The following is a 22154-nucleotide window of genomic DNA, read 5'->3' as shown; positions in this document are numbered from 1 at the left end:
TCAGACTGTCTCAGATCAATCAGCGGAGCTGCCATCAGTGTATAGATGTATGAAGGGGACAGTGTATGTAAAGCGCTTTGGGCCCTCAAGGAAGGTAGAAAAGCACTATACAAGTACATGCCATTTACCTACGTCAATACAGTAAGAGTTCAATTCTTTTGTTGACCATCAGATGTGTCACGGCTCTTACTCATGGCACCGTTATCCATGCTGGATTCTGGTGCCGGTGCTGTGAAGGGCCAAATAAAAGTTCACATGACCCATCCCATGTACTGTCAGTGGACCACATACTAAATAACGCTTTCTGGAACTATATGTTTTTTTTGTGTCAACAACCATTTACGCCATAGTTATCATAAAATATAACAAGCAGAAATGTACTCACTGTTTGTGTTTATTTTAAAATAACGTTTTAGTTGCTATGTATGTGCAGAATGCACAGATACAACAGGAGTCATGGCTGTTGTTCATAATTTAAAAATTGGAAAAACAAAAAACAAAAAAACAACCTAAATAAAAAGACTGACTATTAAAGCCAATAAGAGTTGTTGTTCTTTTTAGTGTATTTCTATCATCATCTGTCCCTTTTGGGGAGGGAATTAACAGATTTTGAGAGGACAGACGCTACTCTATCTGATTTATTTTTGCTTGGTCCTATTTTCCTATAAATTTGTCCTAAGACTTGCGCTGCAGTCTGAAAGTGTCATGAAACAGGAGACCGGATAACAAGCCCTCAGCTTTATTCAAGTCATGATGCAGCTAATATGGTACATCTACTGTACACAGGTCTATATGTACAACAACAAATACAGAGATGGTGTCAGAATGTTGTGTTGCAGTAAAATCAAGTGACTGACAGCCTGACACATACACACACATGCACACACACACACACACACACACACACACACACCTGCGTGTTCTGCTCAGACACACAAAAAAGTCACATGCTCCTTAGAAATCTTGACGCATGTTGTCAGAAACACGGAGTGTTCTGCAAATCAGTTCTTCATCCCGGCGTTAAAACAAGAGCATTATATCAAAACATCTAGCCTCACAGTTTTCCACATTCTTGTTTCTTTTTTTTCTATTTTTTTTTGTAGAAAAAACAATTTAAAGAGCAGTTTTGTACACGTCATGGTGACAGTATGACAGGACTATATTTTAATACCCAAAAAATAAACAAACAGTGAATGACAGTTGAATTTCGATCAGCTGGGACAACTGAAAAGGGAATTTACCGTTAATAGAGAAATTATGACATTTAATAAACGTGTCAGTCCAGGTTTATATCCAGAGAGACCAAAAAAAAAAAACTATAGAGCACTACAGACACAACAAGGCTGCACATAATAAACATACCAACTGGGGGAATGCGATGATTTGTGGGAAATGTTGCTGCATTTACTAAAACAGAACTTTCACCCAAGTCAAAACTAATAGTCGTCTACCGCTCTTCGGAAGGGAATGAAACCAAAGCAGGATATGGTAACAAGAACTAAATCACCACTCAACACTTTCTCATCTTTTACACAAACCTTAAACACAACAGATTTTGGGAGGACAGACGAGGACAAGGACTAAGTTTTTTCATCGGGACAAAAGCTCAGAGGAGCTCACTACAAACACAAAGAAACCACAGGTTCATGTAGGCAACCAGACAGGTTTTTTACAGTTTTTAACACTCAGACAAAACTCAGCAGAGCCTCTCTTTCTCATCTTTCTGTTTTCAGTTCCCTCAAGTGTGTTCCCGCCGTTCTGTGGCGCGGGGCACCAAAGCAGAAAGAAGTTTGGCTTTTCAGGAGAGGATTTTCTCCCGAGTTTCAGGCAGCTTCAGAGCCACCAGGCCTCCACAGACGAGGGCGGCGAAGGCCAGGAAGATTGGGATGATCTTAGTGATGCCGATGAAGACGGCAAAGATGAAGCTGGCGAGGATGGCTGCAAATTTACAGATTCCATTCAGGATGCCAAACGCCGTCCCCCTGTGGAGAAGGTGAGAAGATGGTGAGACCTGTAGTGGGCCGTCCTCCACGTCCAGCAGGGTTTCAAGAGTTTTTCTCAAAGAGCTGAAGATCTGACGGGAAGTTAGCATTCGTCCTTACTCAGCCGTTTTGCAACAATAGAAGCTGTCCGACAAACTAAAAATAAAAGACCTTAAAGTCCCACTTCGATGAAAATTGTGTTTTTGGTGTTTTGAAGATGTCATTTTTCTGATGATAGAGGCAAAATATCAAGAAAATTGAGCTCAACATTGCATTTCTGAGTATTTCTTTATTCAAATCATTTTGAATCAGGAGCAGATTAAATATGCTATTTTAAAATGATCATATTTGTGACATAGAAAATATGCAGGGGGGGGCACAAGCTCCTCACTCTTAGCTATGAGAGGGCCCCCCCCCCTCTCATTGCGCTCCGCAGAAACTATGTCCAAGAAAACAACTGCTCTTTTTTTGTTTGTTTTTTTGGCTAAAAACAGCATAATCATAATTAAAAAACCACTGGGAACACTTTTAAAATAGATTAAAACAGGATCGGAGTTGGACTTAAAAAAAAAAATCCTGACTTTTTCAAAAAACCAACACCTACTCAGAAATCAAGGAGCAAAATAATCTCTGAAATGATCAAAGTCTAGACTTTAATTTGTCTAAAATGGTGTTTGTTACATTCACTGCCATTAACAGTCGATCATGCCTAAAGATTTGAGTATAATCTATTTATTTCGTTTGAACTGGGATCTGAGAGAACAGTATGTTAAACTATATTGTACATTTGACAATAAACAGATCTTGAAAAAACTGTTTCTATGATGATTAAAGGTAAACTAAATGTATTATATTGTTTAATAAGAACAATGCACAGTTTAAAGAAACCAAAAGTTTGTACCAAATACATTTTCACTAGAAAAATGCTTTTCGTTTTTAAATAAATAGATTAGTTTAGGTTAAAAACAGCTCTTTTAATCATTTTTAATGAGGTGATTATTTTGTCTATGAAAGTTCCATCTTTGACTGGTTACCATGTGAAAATGGTTCTAATTAACCCCAAAATGTGGACCACTAAATGATATTTATTGAAATATTGGGTCACTTGTGTAATAAAATGTAACTGGTTAAGTAGTTTGGCATTGAAAAGAAGCCCAGCTGCCAGAGTTGGTACCAACAGAAGTGAATTTTGGGGGTCATTTAGGCTGTACCTTTTAGAGGAGGGGTAGAGCTCCACTGAAATGACCTCCAGTCCGTTCCAAGCTGCCACACTGACAGCGTAGAAGAGACACTGCCAGCATATTACAGCTCCTTGGCTGAAGCTTAGCAGCAGCAGGAAGGTGCAGGCCGATGATGCCAGCATTGAACCGCCTAAAACAGTCAAACAGCAGACATTCACTCAAACCTGAAGGTGATCGGTGCACATTTACAGAAAATGCGATAGATAAATCTTTCATTCTTCCCGATCGTCTCACCTATTATACGGATTCTTCCTATCTTATCCATGAACAGGGCAGAGAGGATGTTGCCAGGCAACACAGCCAAGCTGCCCAGGAAGCTGACCATGTAGATGACGATGTCGTTTTCCTCCTGGAAGTTCAAGTGACAGCCTTTCTTCGGGTGGAGGAAGGTGGTGTTTTCCAGCCGACAGTCTTTGAACTTCTCCTGCCACAAATCTGGAACAGAAGGATTTGGGTCAAATCTGAAGTGGTTCCCGTCGTGTTGGTGTGGCTGATGGGGTACCTGTGTTGTAGAAGATGGTGTTTTTGAAGGTGCAGTTCTCAAAGAAAGTGTTGGTCGATCTGACATCCTCAAAGTGGCAGTTTTCAAACAGGGAATCCTCAAACTTTACAGACTTGATCTCGATATTTGCAAACCTAAACAGAGAGTTTGTGACCTTAAACACATGTGCATGCGCAGCGGGCCACGGTGGCGTCAACAAAACCATACTTGTCATGGATGTACTCTCCCTCGCGGTGGATTTGATTGACCAGAGAGAAATTGAAGTGAAAGCGTTCCACACGTTCTCGATGAAACACTTTCACCTTGGACTCGTACTCTTCATACTGCATGTATTTGATCATGTCAGGGAACCACACTCCCAGACCGTGGTAGCTGATGAACACAGCAACCAAAAAGCATTATCTAACAGCAAAAAAAACAAACAAACCTGGAGATAGTTGATATTTTACCTGAAGGCCATACAGAACCACACGATGACCAGGAAGAGGCCCTGCAGTCTGAGCTCCGGAGCAGACAGAGACATCACATTGGCCATCACCTTCAGCGAGAAAAGACAAGAGATATGGACTGAAAGTTTGGTAAAAAGGAAAATGGAGACCCCCAAAATGTATTGGAGAGAAAGTGGATTCACATTTCACAGCTGACAAGAAGAGCTTTAAAAATGTTACACAATTCTAATAATCATGCTGTATAACGGTGAACATTTGAGTTTGGGTTTAAAAGTATGAAACTGAAACAGGAGCTCCCTTTAACCCTTTGGGTTAGGAAAAGCCCTTAGTGTCAGACCACACCCCCTGTGCTGTGGGCTACGCAGGGGGCAGTACATCAGCACACAGAAGAGTTGTTAGAATTCACTCTGTGATATTCATGATCACGTCTGCTTTGCTTCTTAGAAGAAGTAACATTTCAAGATGCATCACGCTCACAACCAGCCTGAGAGAAGAGGAGCTTTGCTGCTTTGGATGCAGCCCTAGCTTAGGTTCAGACCTGCTGCAGCATGGTCATTTTACGGACTGTCCAGCGCTGGAAGGCGGTCCCAGTATCGCTCTGGATCTCTATGAACTCGTCCTCCTCAGTTTGAGGGGTCTTTATGTTGGTCACCTGTTCAGAAATGGGAGATAAGCATCAATATTTAAAGTACTTTTGAAATAATTTGCCACCTCAGTTTTCCACAACCACAGCTTCTAAAAGTCTTGTCCGCTTACAGTGAAGACTCTCTCTGGCTCTCCTTTGGCCTTCCAGTTGGTGTCATGAACTCGCCGCAGGATCATCCAGGCTTCATCATGGCGTGCGTTCTGCAAACCAAATATATTTTTTGGTCTTTGTAGCTGAAATAAAACACTAAAGTTCCAATTATGTAGAGGAAACAGCAAATCTTCCACCAGCAGCTCAACATTCCCCTCTTATCAGAACGGGTCATGTGTCCGTGGTTAGAAGCACACAAATATCACATGTGGTTAAAGTCCTGACAATGTCCTGAATGGGAAACGCGGGTGGGTGGTGTTCTGCTGAAGTCTTAGCAGCTCTTTGCTACCTTTGCACAGCAGTGCCATGTCGCTGTTGTTGACTCAGCTTCTTTGAGTAGCTCCTGGACTCTGACACAGAATATTAGGGTAACCTGTTTTAAGATTTCTGGTGGTTTCAGTTGAACTCTGACCTCCAGCAGGAAACGGGGACTCTCCGGCATGAAGACAACCCCGATGAGGGCGGCCAGAGCGGGGAAGAGACACACCAGGATGAACACTCTCCAGCTGTGGATTTGAAACTGAGTTCCAATGGCAAAGCCCCAACCTGGAAACCAAAGAAAACGGTCATTATGACAACGTTTGTGTGTAAAATTAAGCAAGGTCTGTCGAAACCACCCAACCCTAAAGATTAGGTTTTCTAACATGATCAAAATCAGCCTCATGGTTGGATACAGGCGGTCTGCCAGTGAAAACTGGGCACACCTGTGCAGTGCACTTTTTTCAGCTTTTTCCCACCCTTTCTATGATGTAAAATGAGAGGATCCAGGTTTAATTCAGTTCTGTGGCATTTTAGACAATTTGAGTTAATGAGAAAACTGTAGCTACTGCTGTGCAGACAGCTAACATGTGGAGCTCTACACTGTCTTACATTGCATATTTTGGAATAAATGGATAAACTGCAGTTGTATTAATTGACTCCAAATTCAAATTTTACATTTTCAGCTTTTGATTTGTGTAATACAATTATTTTGACATTATTTGCAAATCCCAATTTATTAGTAACACTGACTTTAATGTTGATAACATTTTATCCTAAATTAATTCAAGTAACTTACTTTTTATCCATTAATCAGCATGAAAATCAGATGTGTGTGAGCTCTATTTTACACATATGTAGACAGTAAAGATTTTACACGGCATTCAACCATGGTGAAGCTTTGGCAGAGTTTCATTAAGGAAGATCTACCTCCCTTCCGGGTAAGCTGGGTTCTTGTGTCGCTCACTCTGCACGCCACTAAAAGCATTAACTGCGTTTCCATTGACGATGAAAATTTAATCTTACGGAAACACGTCAATTCAGGAAAAGCTAACATTGACATAGTTTGCAAAAGTGCATTCTAAGTCCTTTTTTTCAAGTTAAATGTCACATGACCCACAACCAGATGGTAATACGCTTCTTGGTAGGAACTGGCTGGCTTGGGCGCTGCACAGCAGGTGCCACAAGAGGTCCCACACCATCACACTTCATCAAAAGTTGGGCGTGTCATGTGGAATTGTTGGATCTGTAAAATCCCCAACCACCATTTCCCCAATTGGCTTCATCCATAGCCACTCCCATGTGTACAGAGCTCGCCACTCCATGGCCTGAAGAAGACGCCAACGGACGTCTCCTTAGATAGATGATGATGAGCGCTAGTGCCGTGGCAAAAATGTTACAGTGTATGCTCTAAATCAAAGTATTGTTCACCTCAATCGCCATGTTTTTGAATAGCTTATCGCATGAGTTGGTTTGTGTTTATTCACACAATTACAATTTAATGGAAACAGTGCAATTGCGAAATTATGTTTTTCAACATTTCTAGACTTTCAATGCATTTTGGTGCATATGTGTAAAGGAGACCCAGCTACTCACGCCATCACTGTAAACCAATAGTTAAATTCCTCACCTTTTTTTTTTTGGTCAGCCAATCACGATCACATTTCTGCTTTTAAATTTACGGACATGAAACTCTTTGTGGCCCTCCTCCGCTCCAATTTTCTCTCAGACCAATACTGTGTCATGGACTGGCCTCAATAACCACAAGCACAGTGTAGGCTCTGGAGTTCATCCATCTATGGTCTAAGTTCATCCCACCAGAATAAAGACGTCATTTGCCCAGAACCTAACCGTCAAAAAACTATGGACTATTTGATGAACAGTTTTTGTATCATAATTATTCATATTCCGAAGATCTCTCCTTATTTAAATAAAAAAGACAGACTTCCTTGTGTTCATTTTGCTTGCAGACTGCTTTCAGAGTTTGAATAATGGTGTGTTTTGTGTTACCATAGTGAGGAATGATCCCCCAGGCAGTGAAGGAGGCGTACAGGCCTCCCAGCATCCAGAACATGCAGAGCCAGCTCAGATGTTCTCCACGTTTGTCCATCTGCAGGAACTCGGTGAAATAGGTGTACACGATTGGGATGGAGCCACCAATTCTGGAGCAAAAAAGGAAATAAACCGCATCATTCTCCCTTTTTAACTCATCCCACACACCGAGACGGCCTTTCATCCGAAATGCTCTTGATTACCGCTGGTTTTTCTAACTTTAAACTTTTTAATCTAAAACATCCATGTAACCCTTAACACCCGGGTGGTTCATGGATTTGATCTGTTTTTTGCTGAAGGCAGTTAAATGTCTTATTATTCTTATCTGTGCATTGATTTCTTCAACAAACCTACAAGGCAAAACCCTGTGAATGAAAGAATAAGCCCCAGAATCCAATATTCTGCATGATTTGAGAGATAGAGGCTCTGTGATATCAGTTACTTTGAGTAAAACCAATTTTGGTGTTTAATGACAGCAAGATTTCTCCTGCCAAAGGGATAATTACCCGGTTTTAGCCTCAGTGTTTAATTTTGAGAACCATATTTAATCTTTCACTTTCTTAATCTGACTTCCTGAACTTTGTCTTTGTCCTTTGAAACCAGAAAAATAAAATGTAGTTGCATTTTTTTAAATGATATTACCAATTTAGGGCAAACTTCCTCTTGGAGCCCATATCAGACCGATCATTCAGAGCAGCTCCACTGTGAGGTTCTGCCAACAGCAGGAGTTTAGTTCCAAAACTGAAACCAGGACTTAACAAAGAGCTTTAATGCTTTTAATTAAATCATTCAATGAATTTTCTCCTGGAGTTAATAAATAAAAGCTTCTTCGTATTCAGAAAAGCAGCTGGACCGTCGTCTGACTGTCGGACCGTGGCTGTGCCAGCATGTCAGGCGGTCAACACCCCTCTTCAAGTCCACAGAGAGGCGGGATTTGGACAGAACATCAATTAAAAAGTCCACTAAGAAATCCATTTTACCTTATAATGTGTTGTATCTATAAGTAAATATGAGAATCACAGTAAACTTTTTGGTTTTATTTCAGACAATTTTTTAAAATTTCTTTTATGCCAAATAGAAATATGCAACTATTATTTAAAACAGAGTTCGAATGGGAAAATTATTTTAAAAAGGCCTAAATACTTCACTTTGTAGGGAAAGACCAGCACACCAAAATTATTTATATTTTTTAAAAGCTAAAATGCTAAATTAGACAAATATACCAACAAATAAAACAATTTCTTTGAACATATATTTATAACCATTTTTGTTTTGTATGTTTTATGATGTATTTTTAGTGTCCCACAAATTAAAGGATTAAAAAAATAGAATAAAACGTGATTGGAGGCTGAAGTATTTCTTCTATTAAGTCAAATTTGTTTTTTTGTTTTTAGAAAGTTTTTATCCAAATCTGTATTTTCTACATAAGAGATTTCAAAATTAAAGCTGAAGATGCTTGTCTGTTCTGCATGCTAAATTCAACACTTTGTTCATGTTAAAAGCAAAGACATAACTTCAATAAAAGTTTTTTTTAAATCAATGAGAACCCTTTCTAATACAAAATAAAGGAAATTAAATAGTATAAAGCTTAATCTGTATTTGAAGGATTGTTAGATATTAAATAAATAATGTTTTAGTGTTTGTGTTTTGCAGCTTAGTTTTTTATTCCACTTTGTATAAACGTATAAAGAAGACGAAATGAAAAATATGTTTTATTTACAAAACAGCTATGAAACCCCTCAAAAAACAATCATCCTAGAGTTAATTATTTATTAAATTTGTGCTACAGATTTTTGCTATTTAAAGTTTTTGTTTTCGTGAATGCTGAATAAATAAATGAGAAATAATGTTTTTTATAAACGATTGTCAAATAACATTTTCCATTTTCCTTTTTTGCCTTATTTAGAGAAACTTAAAGAAATTTTATGGACCTTTCAACAAAAACTGCAATTTGCACTGTTTTTTTACCTTCAAGTTTTTAACGCCCTTTTATATTTTTATTCACTTGTTTATTATATTTGTTTTGAACTGTTTTATTATGCTTAGATTTGTTGTATAGTGCTTTGTTTGAATTTTAATTGAGTTAAAGGGATTCAAAGGTCTCTCACCCAAAGCCGGAGCAGATCCTGAGGAACAGGAAGAAGCCATATCCCTGAGCGAAGCAGGACAGGAAGGAGAAGACCAGGTCTATGGTCAGCACATAGATCAGACACTTCCTCCTTCCCATTTTATCACACAGCCCGCCCCACACCAGAGCCCCCACCATCATGGCCACGTACACCAGCAGACCTGCAAACATACAAACACACTCTCTGAATTAAAATCTGCACACAAAAACATCAAAAAACAAGGGAGGTGATCTTGTCCGTGTTCTCCACCAGGGGGCTCCCTTCACCTGTGTTTAAACCTCAGCTGCCGGTGTTTTCTGTGAAGCAGCCTTTCATGTGAAGCTCGATCAGCATCTACAGAAATGGATCATGACGTAGCAGGAAGCTGTTGTCAGCGTTTCCTGGTGCTCGCAGTGGAAGATGTGGACGCTTCTTCCAGCATCTCCGACCTGCTCTCTGCTTTGTTCACAACACGGCGGTCTTTGTGTCCTGTAACCCTTCATCACAGCCCTGAATGCAGGGGTGTGTGAGTCATCGCCATGTGGAGTGAGAGCCAGCATTCAACAGGCAGCTGCTGCTGCTGCTGCTGTGTGTCAGCCCTGCTGACTGCGAGGCTCCTCTCTGTGCAGCGTCAAATCTTCCTCCTCCTTTGTTGTAGCCGACTCGGTCGGCTTCTGAGCTTTTTAAACATTCAGAGCCATACTTCCTGCCCGCTCTGTGTTTTTACTACACGGCCCTAATTACACAGGGACTAAGCCGCTTAGAGGCACGTGGCGCGGTGGTGTGCACCTTCCCTGTGGATTAATAAACCATCCAAATGGTCTGATGCTCCACATGCCAAGATGTACGACCTGTTCAGTGAGACATTCTTCAGGGTCTGATGTCTTGGTATGTTGATGCTCGAGGCAGCATGCATGGCTTTGATATGTACAAGGACAGGACGGGTCCGTGATTAAGGCCTCTCCTTCAGGTAAACGTGCCCTTGAGCCTCGAGGGGGGGACAAACATTTACCTCTTCCTTGCAGCTTTAAAAGCAAAAATTGCTGTAAGAAAAACCACTAAAAGATGAAGTAATGGGTTTCACCTTGCGAGCGAAATAGGTGGATATCGTTATGAATCATTCCATGTCGTGCATTTTCTCGTATGGGAAATTCTTGACTTATACTGACGCGGTTTCTTAAAGACCTGTGACAGGAGAACATGCTGAAGGTTATTTGAAATGCAGGATAAGCCTCAAATAACAGATGGGATGTTGTTTGTGTTCAAAAAAATTATATTCTACTTGTTCCGGAATGCAGAAATGGTGTAAACTCAAAAGAAGGGCAGATATGAAAGGCTTCGAACCTAAGAGACGTTTCTATGTCTTCGTATTTTAAGTTTGACACGAAAAGAGCTGCTCTATTTAAGAAAAAAAGTCAAACATTTCCTCTTTCTGACAACATGCGTCAGCTTCTGCTGCATCGTTTGTAGCAGTTGTGTTGTGGAGAAGAGAGCTACAACATGTGGCTGGAATACCAACCGGACGCCTTCCTGGGGAGGCGTTAGGGGTACGTCCAACTGAGAGGAGGTCCATTTGGACACACTGGAGATTATCTCTGTGTCCCCCCCCCAAAAAAAAAGAGCTGGAAGAGGTGCAGAGCATCCAGACTCTTTCTTCCACAGTTGAACCCTTCACAAGCAGCAGATAAATGACGGCTTTCTCACACATTTCCAAAATGAGCCCAAAAGGTCTCCGTCAAACCTGTACGTGAAACGCAGGTGACCTGCAAGAAACTTTAAGATTGTAGACCGTATGGTGAGCTCATGCAGAGAAAATGTTCATGCAAATGTTTTCTATGGGCCTGGCGGCAGGTTGTGAAAAACACCTAGACAACACGCAAGGATAACTACCGGTGGGTGAGATACAGGTACTGTACGTTGTACGCATTTTTGGGTGGCAGTGGCTCTGGCGGTTGAGCGGGTTGGCCAATGATTGAAGGATCGGCGGTTCGATCCCCACTCCCCCCAGTCAACCGCTGTTGTATCCTTGGGCAAAACACTTCACCTTCCCTGCCTCCGGTGTGGCTGCACTGGTGCGTGAATGTGTATGTATGATCCCAGTGATGGTCAGAGGGACCATCGGTACAAACTGGCAGCCATGCCTCTGTCATCAGCAAGTATGAATGAAGGGTGAATAAATAACGGACACATTGTAAGCAGTCTGAGCATCTGGAAAAGTGTGGATAAGTCTGATCTATTATTGTTGTTTTTCATTTTTTAACTCCTTACAAGCAGCCCGACTGTTAGAAATGAGGAAATTAGATAGAGTCTAGTTTGTGTGGACATCCTACAGGCATCTCAATGTGCACTTACTGTATGTATCACCTGCACACACCATATGACAGCATCACATCATAAGTCTGTGCAACTTACATTCGCCTTACAAATACTTCGTGGCACATGTACTGAACCCACGATAATGGCACGTTCCATCTTCATGACGTTTCTTAAGGTGGCCACACAAGCCTAAAAGGCACTGCAAGACACATCTGCACTCCCCTTCAGATGCGGCCACTCTTCTCTACGACCCTCCGCTGGCCTTGAACAATCCAATGACCTACAACACCCGTATGGCTGCATGTGACTGAGGCCTGAACTAGGTGCTTTCTTTCAAGCCATTCTGTTTAAACTAAAAGAATTTAAAAACATTATATGAACACTGTGATTTATTTTACCCAATGATATTTTTGTGCGCCAGGAGAGATAAAAGTGTGAACTGAATGCCTTTTGCAGTGACAGCAAAAAAAAAACAAAAGTCAGGATTGGGCCCATTTTTGTGTCTGGTCCTTAAGTCCATATTTGAAATGCTGGACTTCAGACTCAGCACTAGAGGATTAGCAAGGCCCACCCATCTACAAATCAGGCCCCCCACTGTATTGCCACTGTATTGTTTCAGTTTCACACTCTGTATTGTTGAAACCTAAAATGGCCATAAATGGACATTAGAACTTGAGAGCATGGACTGCACAAGAAACTACCTCAGCATCAGTGAGGCAAGTGCAGCCGCAGCAGCGAGCATATCAGCTACGCCTGTCAATCCTTCTGTTTCAGAGTTTCCAAAGCTGCACGGCAGCAGCACTCGTTGGGTCCAGATGACATAGGAGTTGATAAACCCGAATGATGCAGAGGATTCTAACCAGTAACTGAAGAAAATGATCGATTCCACATAATAAGAAGAAAAGCAGGATGACCTTCTGTGCTTTACCTGCACATCATTACACAAGTGCATTCAATTATCCGTTTGTTTCATTCATCATTTAATAGGAAATTGTTTGAAATTCAAACAAAAATGTGTTTTTTTCTTTGTTTTCAGCAGATGAACTCCCACCTTTGCTTTTAGTCTGTAGATTAAACAGTAAATGTAGCAGTTAATGTTTAGGAGTCTGTCTTCCATCTAAAAGTCAGGTTAGGATTAAACAGCTTGGCACTGCCGTACGTCTGCTGAACGGAGCATGAGCGTGCATCAGACACTATCATTCTGCAGATCTACTTCATATTCTCAGCCCGTGATCTCACTCTGCACAAACAGATGCTGTGATTTCATTTTCACCGTCCCGTCCTCCTGCTACCTCAGCCTGTCAGAGGCCTGAAGCGTGTCTGACAGCTCAGCACAGAGCGCTGCAGTCCGCCAGGATCTCTGACTGCTGCAACATGCTCCGTATTAGCCTGGAAACACACTCTGAATACAATTACCACAGGTTCCTCATCAGTCTCTCACAGGGCTGCCTCCCAGGAGCCCATGTTAAGATGAAATGAGTGATGTGCAATCTGTCACATTGCCTGGCTGCACACGAGGTCTTGAAAATAAGTAGAGTTGCTTTAATTTGCGGTTTAGATTTCTGCGCAGACAGAAGATGGTTTCAAGGTACATTTGAAGCAAATTTCTGTCTGTGCTGCATGAAAATATCTGTTTCATCCATGGATGCTTTTATTCTTTTGATAAACATTTGCATGTGAGTGGCATAGAGGTGTTTCAGAGAAATTTAACAGGAGAAATCCATTTTCTTCTTAGAGCAGTTGGGAAAGACTGCATCCGTAAATATTCATACGAATTTTTGCTTCAACTATGCGGAGCAGCACATCCATTCTCTGATGAGTTCCTCAACCTTGGGTGAAGATGGAGTTATAATTCACCCAATGATGACTATAATTAGTAAATTTTGGAGCTTTCCTTGGAGCGAGCTGTCTTTTATTGAAAAATACTTTTGCAAAACCTAATTTTCTGCATGTAATAAATGGAAAATCTGTTTGACTTGTGGTCAGATAGATTTTTTTCCCCCTCAAATATTTGCAATTCAAAACCTTTTCCAGATGTCCGTGCTCAACGAGGTAAAAGCTTTTACTCCAGATGAATTCTGACCGTGCATTCTGATTGTTTCCCTGCTTTTGCACAAACACATGCAGCTGTTCTGGGTCTAAAGACATAAAACTGTTTAGCTTCATGTGTTTAGGCATAACGACAGGAATTTGCATTTCCCATATTTCCTCCAGATATATATAAAGCGCTCTAAAGGCACAGCATATGGTTAGCTTTTTATAAATCTGCATAAATGTGTGCACAAATGCCTGGAAATACAAAACCCTGTTTTAATTGGTGGTTTTTGGGTAGAGAACCATAAACAGGAAATTGGCTTTTGAATGAAAACAGTAGTAGAAGCCTAAAAACACAATGAATTTGGTTCTGCAATAAAAAGACAATTTTAGAAAAAGTACAAAGCTGTAAAAGCATTTATGCTGAAACTAGTAGTATTTAAATCTTCTGATCAACACCTCATGATCTGCTTAGCGGATGGGAGATCATTCTGATGTTCACTAATGATAGCCTGTTTTGTGTTGTGGAATAAAAACATGATGAAATAAAAAATGAAATCAGTTGAGTTGAAATCATAAGTAGCAGTTTGTTTCATCATGCACATTACAGTTTAGATGTAAAATTCAATTAAGCTGCTTGATTTTTCCGGGCTTTGGGAGCATGAGTAGTGTTGTACACGTAGAACAAGAAGAGTAAACAGAGTGTTAAGATCGCACAAGGGTTAAAAACATCTTGTTATGCCAAACTCTTCTCAAGGGAAGAAAACCTTGCTGCCGACATGTGCAGTCTGTTAAAAAATAAAGCGAATGTGTGTTTCTATCAATTTTTAGGGACTCAATTTCTGTTTTACTGGTACAGAAAGTAAAAGCATATAAATATATTATAATATGCTAAACTATATCTATTCCGGTTATAAATCAACAAGAGATGATATGATAATATCTTGTCATACCATCAATGCAAAATTAATGATAAAATTAATGATAAAAACATATTTAAAAGTTTAAAATTGACAGGGTCTGAGAAATGAGCTTGTTTTTGATTGTTTCTTCTCCTGGATGTTTATAACTCCTAAACTGTAAGAAAAAGTCTGAGCCTGATGACCTGTACATGCCACAGGAGGCGGTGCAGCACACAGCAGACATTTACGTCTCAGCATACACTCTGCACTATATGAAAGAGGCACTGCTGTGCTGCTTGGGCGGAAAAATACAATTTTCTAGATTCATTAGGATGCTGAAAGACTTGGTTTACTCTGTCAGGAATGGGAAAGTCTTTTTCCAACATATTTCTGCAGTGGATGCACTTTATTTTTCCTAAACAGAAAAGCAGTTCAGTAGGTTTTTGTTTGTTGGTGCTGCAAAAAATAGAACAACTTTGTTGACCAAATTCCTAACAAATCTGGATTTGTCACAAAGCTGCTCTTTGCCGGTAGTGTCAGAAATAAGAGCTCTGTCTCCCCCTCTGGTCACCGGCGGGAAGTGTCTCCAGAGTTTTAACCACACTACAGCTCCCAGCAACCCCAGCGCACACTTCCTGGATGCCGCACACCTGACTCTCATTCATTCATCAACCACAGCATACTTAAGCTCTGCACCGAGTGATGCTCAGTGCATTGTTTTTAGTATTGTTTGTGTCGCTCTGCCTTCTTATAGTGGTATAGTTGGACTGGGGAGGGTATTCAAAAAAAGCAGGTTATGTGAGTTACCATGTTAAGTTTTAAGCTAAGGAAGTTGATGACCTCAGCTTTCGGTTTCAGAAATGGAGGTATGTTTCAGGGTATGTCAAGTTGCTAGAGCAACTCATGCTCTGAACATAACCTGGTCTGGAGCAGGTTTAGTTGAAGGTTAGTTTGTTTTCAGAGAGGTGAAACAGCATGGCGTGTCCATTTGAAGATAATTCAGTGGATGAAGAAGCTCAGATAATACTTTTTCCACCATGAGAGGGTGATTAGACCACATATGGATGTTGGAAAGAAACTTTTTTTTACATTAATCTAACCTAATTATTTGCTTTAATTAAGATAAATCATTTATTGAGTCCAGTCAACTTAAAAACAATACGTAGTTATCAGAGAGTTATTTTACTTTGATTCAGATTAATGAAAGTTCAAGAAGTACATTAAATTCAGATGGAAAAACATTTAATTGGAGTCAAATGACATTTAGTTAGATAAATATGTAAATTTGAGTAGTATAAACAATTATTGAGTTAGACATAAGAAATTAGGTTGAATAAATTGAACTCAATTACTTTTTACAATTGAATTAATTTAAATAGGTATGTAGAGATAGATGGATGGTACAGACCAAAAGTATGGACACACCTTCTCATTCAAAGAGTTTTCTTTATTTTCATGACTATGAAAATTTTAGATCCACACTGAAGGCCTCAAAACTATGAATTAACACATGTGGAATTAAATACATAACAAACAGTGTGAAACAACTGAAAATGTGTCATATTCTAGGTTCTTCATAGTAGTCACCCTTGGCCTTTGATTACTGCTGTGCAGTAAATAACTCATGTCCGGTCTTTTGGAACCGACATACGCAGAGCAAGCAAGTTCAGGTGGACTTCAGCCAGAGTTCAGGGTTAAACTCAGGGTAGTTTAAACGTGCTTTCTGGAATACCCCCTTGATCTTCTGTTTCCTGACCCTGTATCTGACTCTGTTTGCCTGCTGCCTGCCCTGACCCTCGCCTGGATTTTGACCAACCTGCCTGTCCTCATGCCTGTTATTGACTCCTGCCTGACTGACTCCGTTTTTAGCTTTGTGGACTCTTAGCAATCCAGCCGTCTGCCTGTTCGTGTGACAGGTAGTTTGCAAACAAAATGATTTTGTCTGTGTGGTAGTAAGAATGTGGATCCATCTTTTATGTAAGTAATGTGTCCTTGGGATGTAAATCGACCCTTTCTTCAAGAAAATCAAAAAATTATCTTATCAAGAAAATGTTTCAATAGCAACAAAATTATTAGTTTGAGAAATCATGTCTTAGTAACATTTCTTACCACATCTTTCTCTTTTTTTTTTTGATTATCTAGTGATATGTTTTCAATTTTTTTAGAATTTTTGTCAGATTTCCAGGGGGACAAGTGTGCTCTCTGCTTTAAATTAGATTTTGACAACAAATCATTCCAAATAACTGGTATATAAGTCATGTTTAACAGGAGCTACAGGGAAATAGTTTAACCACAAAAGGCAATAAATAATTTAAGTCTCTCCTTGTTTATAAACCCTCCTCTGCCTTTCTTTGTTTCTGTGCACAGAAATAATGATCAGTTCCAGGTATACACCATAAAACAAGAAAAAGACAGCAGACACTTGAATTTCTGAGAAGTTCTAACCTATCAGAGGCCGTGTTTGAAGGGATGGGTCATCCTTTCTAACTAGTTTGTTAAAACTGGCTGAGACATGAGAGGACTAGTTAGAAACAGTTCAAAACTACATCTTAGAACAGTGGTTCTGATAAGTTAAACGCTTCAAACCACATCTTCAAAAATGTTACCTTCTAGTTTGATATTTTAAGCCTTGTACGGCAGGTTGACCTGTATGGGTGCAGCAGATTTTGGGATTGTCCGGACCCATGGAGGGCAGTAGAGAGGAGCGCCTGCATCTTTAGGGGATCTCAGGTGTGTCTTGTGACTTGTAAGGCCACCCTAAGGGACGTCATGAAAGTGGAACGTACCATTGGTGTGCGTGTGTGTGGTAAGTGTATTGTGAAAAACTTGTAAGGATAATATAAGTGGAACACACTTGATGCATGGGTGATGCTGCAGTACGGTGCTTTTATGCAGCCCTCCAGTCAGAGTACTGGCCCCTTACTGACTACATTCAAATGCTGCATGCACGGGGTGTGCACGGGATATTTAGGTGCCCATAAGATGCCTGTAGGATGTCCACACAATCTACGTTCTGATTGTCTAATTGTCTTGCACTTATCATGTGAACAGCACTACTGGGCTACTTGAGCAGTGTGCAGAGTTTGTAGTGTTGAAAAGATGAGAGAATCTGTAAGACATGCCTGCGTCTCGCCTACTTCTTATCCCACTTACATGTTGTGCAAGTTTTCGCTATGACCTGTCGCCTGCGGCACGCCCGTAGGAAAAAAAGTTGCATGAACGTTTTTCATCTACGGGCTCACTGAGCGGTCTACGGCCTTGATGTTTCCTGCAGCACTTTTTCTGCCACTTACCCAGCAGTCCTTTGTCAGCGTTGGATATACACATGTCCTTCTCCGCACTGGGCAAGACAAAACCCACCACGAAGCCGTCCACGCCGTCCGCCATCAGTGCCAAGCCGAGCACGAAGAAGAGCATCCACTGAAAGCGTCCGTGACCACAGTCTTCCATGATGCTCTCGTACTGCTCAGGCAGGCTCTCCTCCTCCTCCTGCTGCTCCGCCAGACGGGCCTTCCTTTTGGCCTCCAAGCGAGCTGCGCGCCGAGCCATCTTGATCTCATCAGGGTGGGGGATGCCTTGGTACTCTCCTTCGTACATCTGGTCATCCTCATCTGCCCCCTCAGTGGCGTCACTAGCGGCATCATCATCCTGTTGGGGGTAGTCTGTCTGGTAAGGGTATCCATCTTGACCTCCTCCGTCTTGGGTGTAGGTGTATTCTCCACCCTCTGTCATCTGCTGGTTCACATTGTTCTGATAGGGGTCATCCATGGTTGCCGGAGGGCAGCAGGGGTGGCTTTGTCGTGTAACTGAGGTATGCCGAGGAAGCTCAAGTTGTCAGCTATAATGGCATAATCCTCCCAACGAGCCGTGAGCTACTCTCAGCACTGCGGCAGCCTTCTTGATCCCAGGTGTCAGAGGAAAAGTTGGGTTTTTGCTGGTTCGCTCTCACGTTTAAGGCCTCAGGCGCTGCACTGGTCCACTGTTACCTCCCTCGACGGCACCGTGCTGCATGCTGAACCTAAAAAAATAACTCAATGTTAACATGAAAATCAGATGAGAACGCTGCTGGGGCAGGTTGTGGTCTGCTAGGAGAAGCCTGTGACCCAAAGGGGCTCCATGCAGTAAGTTTTAAAGACTCCCTCTGATGGAAATTCGTGTTTTTAACATGTTCTTGTGGCATTTTTGTAATAATAGAGGACATACACCATGAAAACTAAGCTTAAAATTCAGTTTGTTGTGAATATGAATAATTCAATTAAAAAACATGTATTTGTGACAGAAAATACGCTGGGGTCCCTGCTCTGAGCTCTCAGCAATGGAGAGGGGAAAGGGGGGTGGGGTTGCTCCTTGCAAACGGTCCCACCCACAAATCAGGAGGGAATTTCTAATGAACTACTGCCACTCTGCAGAAACCGTGTCCTAGAAAACAACTGGTTAATAAATAAAGACCATTGGGGACACATTGAAAATTGATCAAAAGATGATTGGAGGAGATCTAAACACCTTTTTTATTTATTTTATTTTTTAAAAGGTTCTATAATCAAAACAGGTTTTCTCATTTTTTTTACTCTCAATTCATTATCACACAATGTTTTCTTCACTTGTAATTATGAAGAAAATGAATAGTTCAAATTGAGGGGAAAAAAGCCTCTTTTAAAAAATTAAATTCAGTCAGAAAGGCTGGTTTTCCCCCTGCGGGCTGTTTGTCCCTCTGCACAAGCAGATAATCTCGTCTTCTCGCTCAAACGCTCCGACGCCATTTTGATTCATCAGCAGCCCTGCTGTGACGGCGACACGTTCAGATCCTGGTTTCCTTCAGCAGCAATAAAGGCTAAAAGCAGCAAACGGCGCAGATTAAACCCACAGCTCCTCAGCATTGTTGTCACATCAATTACTGTTGGGATTAAACGACTTGTACAGTGAAGTGAAACTGGCACCCTGAGGCCACATCTTCTGAAAAGAAGAGATAAGCAAATGATTGAACTTTTTTCTTCTTTTTTTTTTACCTGAAACATAGGTCAGTAAAGAATGAAAGTAGAAAAACTCGTTTTTGTTTTAGAAAACATCTGCATAATTCCTGAGCCCAGTCAGTGACCTTTGTTTTATTTCATGTGTCTCTTTAATGACTTTTCCTGGTAAAACAGCTCTGTCTGTGCTTTTCCTCCTTAAATGCACTTCCTTAATAAGTATCTTTCCCGCTTCATTCAAGCGGATCATTTGTTGGAGGAACCTCCTCGGCAGGAACATTTGCAGTCTTTTTTTCCAAGGGGCTCCACCTGTTTTGGGTGGTTCTGCTGCAGAGCCTGAATGACAGTCACTGCCATTTAATCCAGATTAGGACTTCAGATTTTTTTTTTCATTTTGCCCTTGTTGAATCACATTATGCTTTCCCTGTGAAAGTCAGCAAGGTGCCTGACAGCAGCGCTGGATTAGGGAGTCTTGATTGAAATGCTTTAAAGTATTTGCTGCTCTCTCTTTGAGGCTTGGAAATCCTTAAACCGACAATGGGAACATGTGGGCAGATCAGTTCAGATACCAGGAGGTCCAGGACGCTGTGGAGATCACGGGTTTTAGGTTTTTTTCTGTGCTGCATGAATAAAACATGAACAGAGGAGGATCATGGGAGGACCGATGCTCGGTCCGGTTCAGGAACCAAATGCTGCTTTCATCATCCCTCTACAGCTCCTCTATGGACACAGCTGGTGCTTACATAACAGCTGGCCTGTGTATGTGCCCCCCCCCCCCCCCCGCTCTCACGGTATTGATCAGCACGTATGCTCAAGCCGTAACACACACAGATTCAGATGTCAGAACGCCTTTCATGGCGGTGCAGATCCTGAATAGGTCATGATCTGTTCTCCTGCGAGAGCGTCCAAAAGTCAGCGAGTCCCTCTGAAAAAGCGAAGATCGATGTGGGGAAAAGGTTCTACAGGAAACGCGGAGGTCCCAGCCGTGTTTTTATTTTTTTTGTAGTAAAATGTTTCAATTTCACCAGTGACCTTTTTCTCCTCCGATCAGTAGTTTGACAGTCGATTTCTGCTGTCTCCACTTCATCTGAGCGTGACCTCGTTCTTGGAGAGATGCTCACTTTTGTCTCAGCTGATTGATCCCAGGCTGAAGCCGCTAGGGAAGCATCGGGTTGGTTTGCAAAAGATCTCAGCAGGTTTGAAGTCCTTCCTCTGAAAGGCTCAGGACTTTGCTTTGATTGTTCTGCAAGGTGTTAGGGTCTTTCAGTTGCTTTGACCTCTAAAATGTTAATCTGTGCTTTTCACTGTCAGGCCTCTGGAATTTCTATCTAACCAAAGTGTTTGTTTCCCAAATGAGCTTTGATTTAAAGTTATTACTGGTTTTTGGAGTTTTGGTTTAGAAACCTAAACTTGCATAAGTTGCCAACACCAATAACCATCAAAATCCAGACAGATCTAGTCAAAAATGATGTAGAAATGTTTGTCCAAGCCACAGATATCAGACATCTGTTTTCCTGAAAGGTTTTTTGGTTTTATCTAAAAGCACAGACTTCTTTGGAAAAAGAAGTTATTCAGTGGCCTTCAGAAGTTTCAAGAAGAGAAGGACCTTTTCTGGTAAACTGTCAAAAACCTTCATCTGTAAACAGCCTTTCTGATCCTTTTCACAGATATTCAGCCTTGAATGAAACATCCTCCTTCAATCAAGTGCTGGAGAATGTGGCCATCAGAAAAACGTGCGGCTCATTCTCCTTTTTATTTTCTTTTTCTTTTCTTTTTTAAAGTGTTGTGCATTGAGACAATGGTTTAGAACCAGTTCAGTTGGATGAGCTTTGACAGATGCACATAAAGCATTGTTCATTAGACAAGAAAAATTTGTTTTTAACAGGATGGCAGAAGGTGACAGTTGAAAACCAAATATGGCTCCACAGCTAGTATTTCTCTTTTCTCACAATCAAAATGAATCTGACAAAACATCAAGTTAAAAAATGAAAACTTACCAGAGCGGACTTTTCATAATAACAAAAGACTTCTAAAAAAGGCATCAGAAAAGAAATCCAAGTAGCTTTTTTTAAATGTCCGGCGTCTACATGACACTTTATCCCGAGGCCGAGCAGCAGCCAAACCTGAGGGATTAGGAAACAGGCTCATGCCCCCCCCGCCTCCATCACTCACACTGACCACCCCTCCCACACTGACACTAACCCCCACTTTCCCCAGCCTCATGGTTCAGTCCTCAGGGTTTATATAGTGCTGACTGCAAACAGTTGTGATTCAACAGGATGTTTTGTCTTCTTGCAATATTCCATTGTGGGGGTCAGAGGTCACTGTCAGTAGACAGACTCTGACAGTGTGCTTTCCTTTTCTTGTTTGAGGAGCGCACACGGACGGTGGAATGGGGTAGATCATTGTTGCTATGGAAACTTCATCAATGGTACTCTGCAAAAATGTAAAAAAAAAACCTATCGACCAGATATCCTAGAGCATTACTTTTGGTTCTTGGCCACCCGCAGGTCCTGATGCCCCATTTTTGTCCCATATACTGAATAT

General features: G+C 41.2%; 1 protein-coding gene across 1 annotated transcript; it reads right to left on the bottom strand.

Moving 5' to 3' along the window:
* Window positions 1-723: 723 nt before the first annotated feature.
* On the bottom strand, window positions 724-21782 carry sv2ba (synaptic vesicle glycoprotein 2Ba). Its single transcript, XM_004067516.5, has 13 exons — window positions 21605-21782; window positions 17934-18658; window positions 9389-9569; window positions 7239-7390; window positions 5383-5516; window positions 4931-5020; window positions 4713-4826; window positions 4175-4263; window positions 3933-4097; window positions 3726-3859; window positions 3458-3658; window positions 3194-3353; window positions 724-1982 (listed from the first exon to the last, which is right to left on the bottom strand). The coding sequence occupies exons 2-13, from the start codon at window positions 18406-18408 to the stop codon at window positions 1799-1801; spliced, it is 2079 nt and encodes a 692-aa protein (XP_004067564.1). The 5' UTR covers window positions 18409-18658; window positions 21605-21782; the 3' UTR covers window positions 724-1798.
* Between the last annotated feature and the right edge of the window lie 372 nt (window positions 21783-22154).

Source organism: Oryzias latipes, chromosome 3, assembly GCF_053564925.1.
Source record: "Oryzias latipes strain Hd-rR chromosome 3, Olatipes_Hd-rR_3.1".
In the NCBI taxonomy this organism is placed as follows: domain Eukaryota; kingdom Metazoa; phylum Chordata; class Actinopteri; order Beloniformes; family Adrianichthyidae; genus Oryzias; species Oryzias latipes.
The sequence above is the reverse complement of the archived record's forward strand: the minus strand, read 5'-3'. Positions and strand labels throughout refer to the sequence as shown.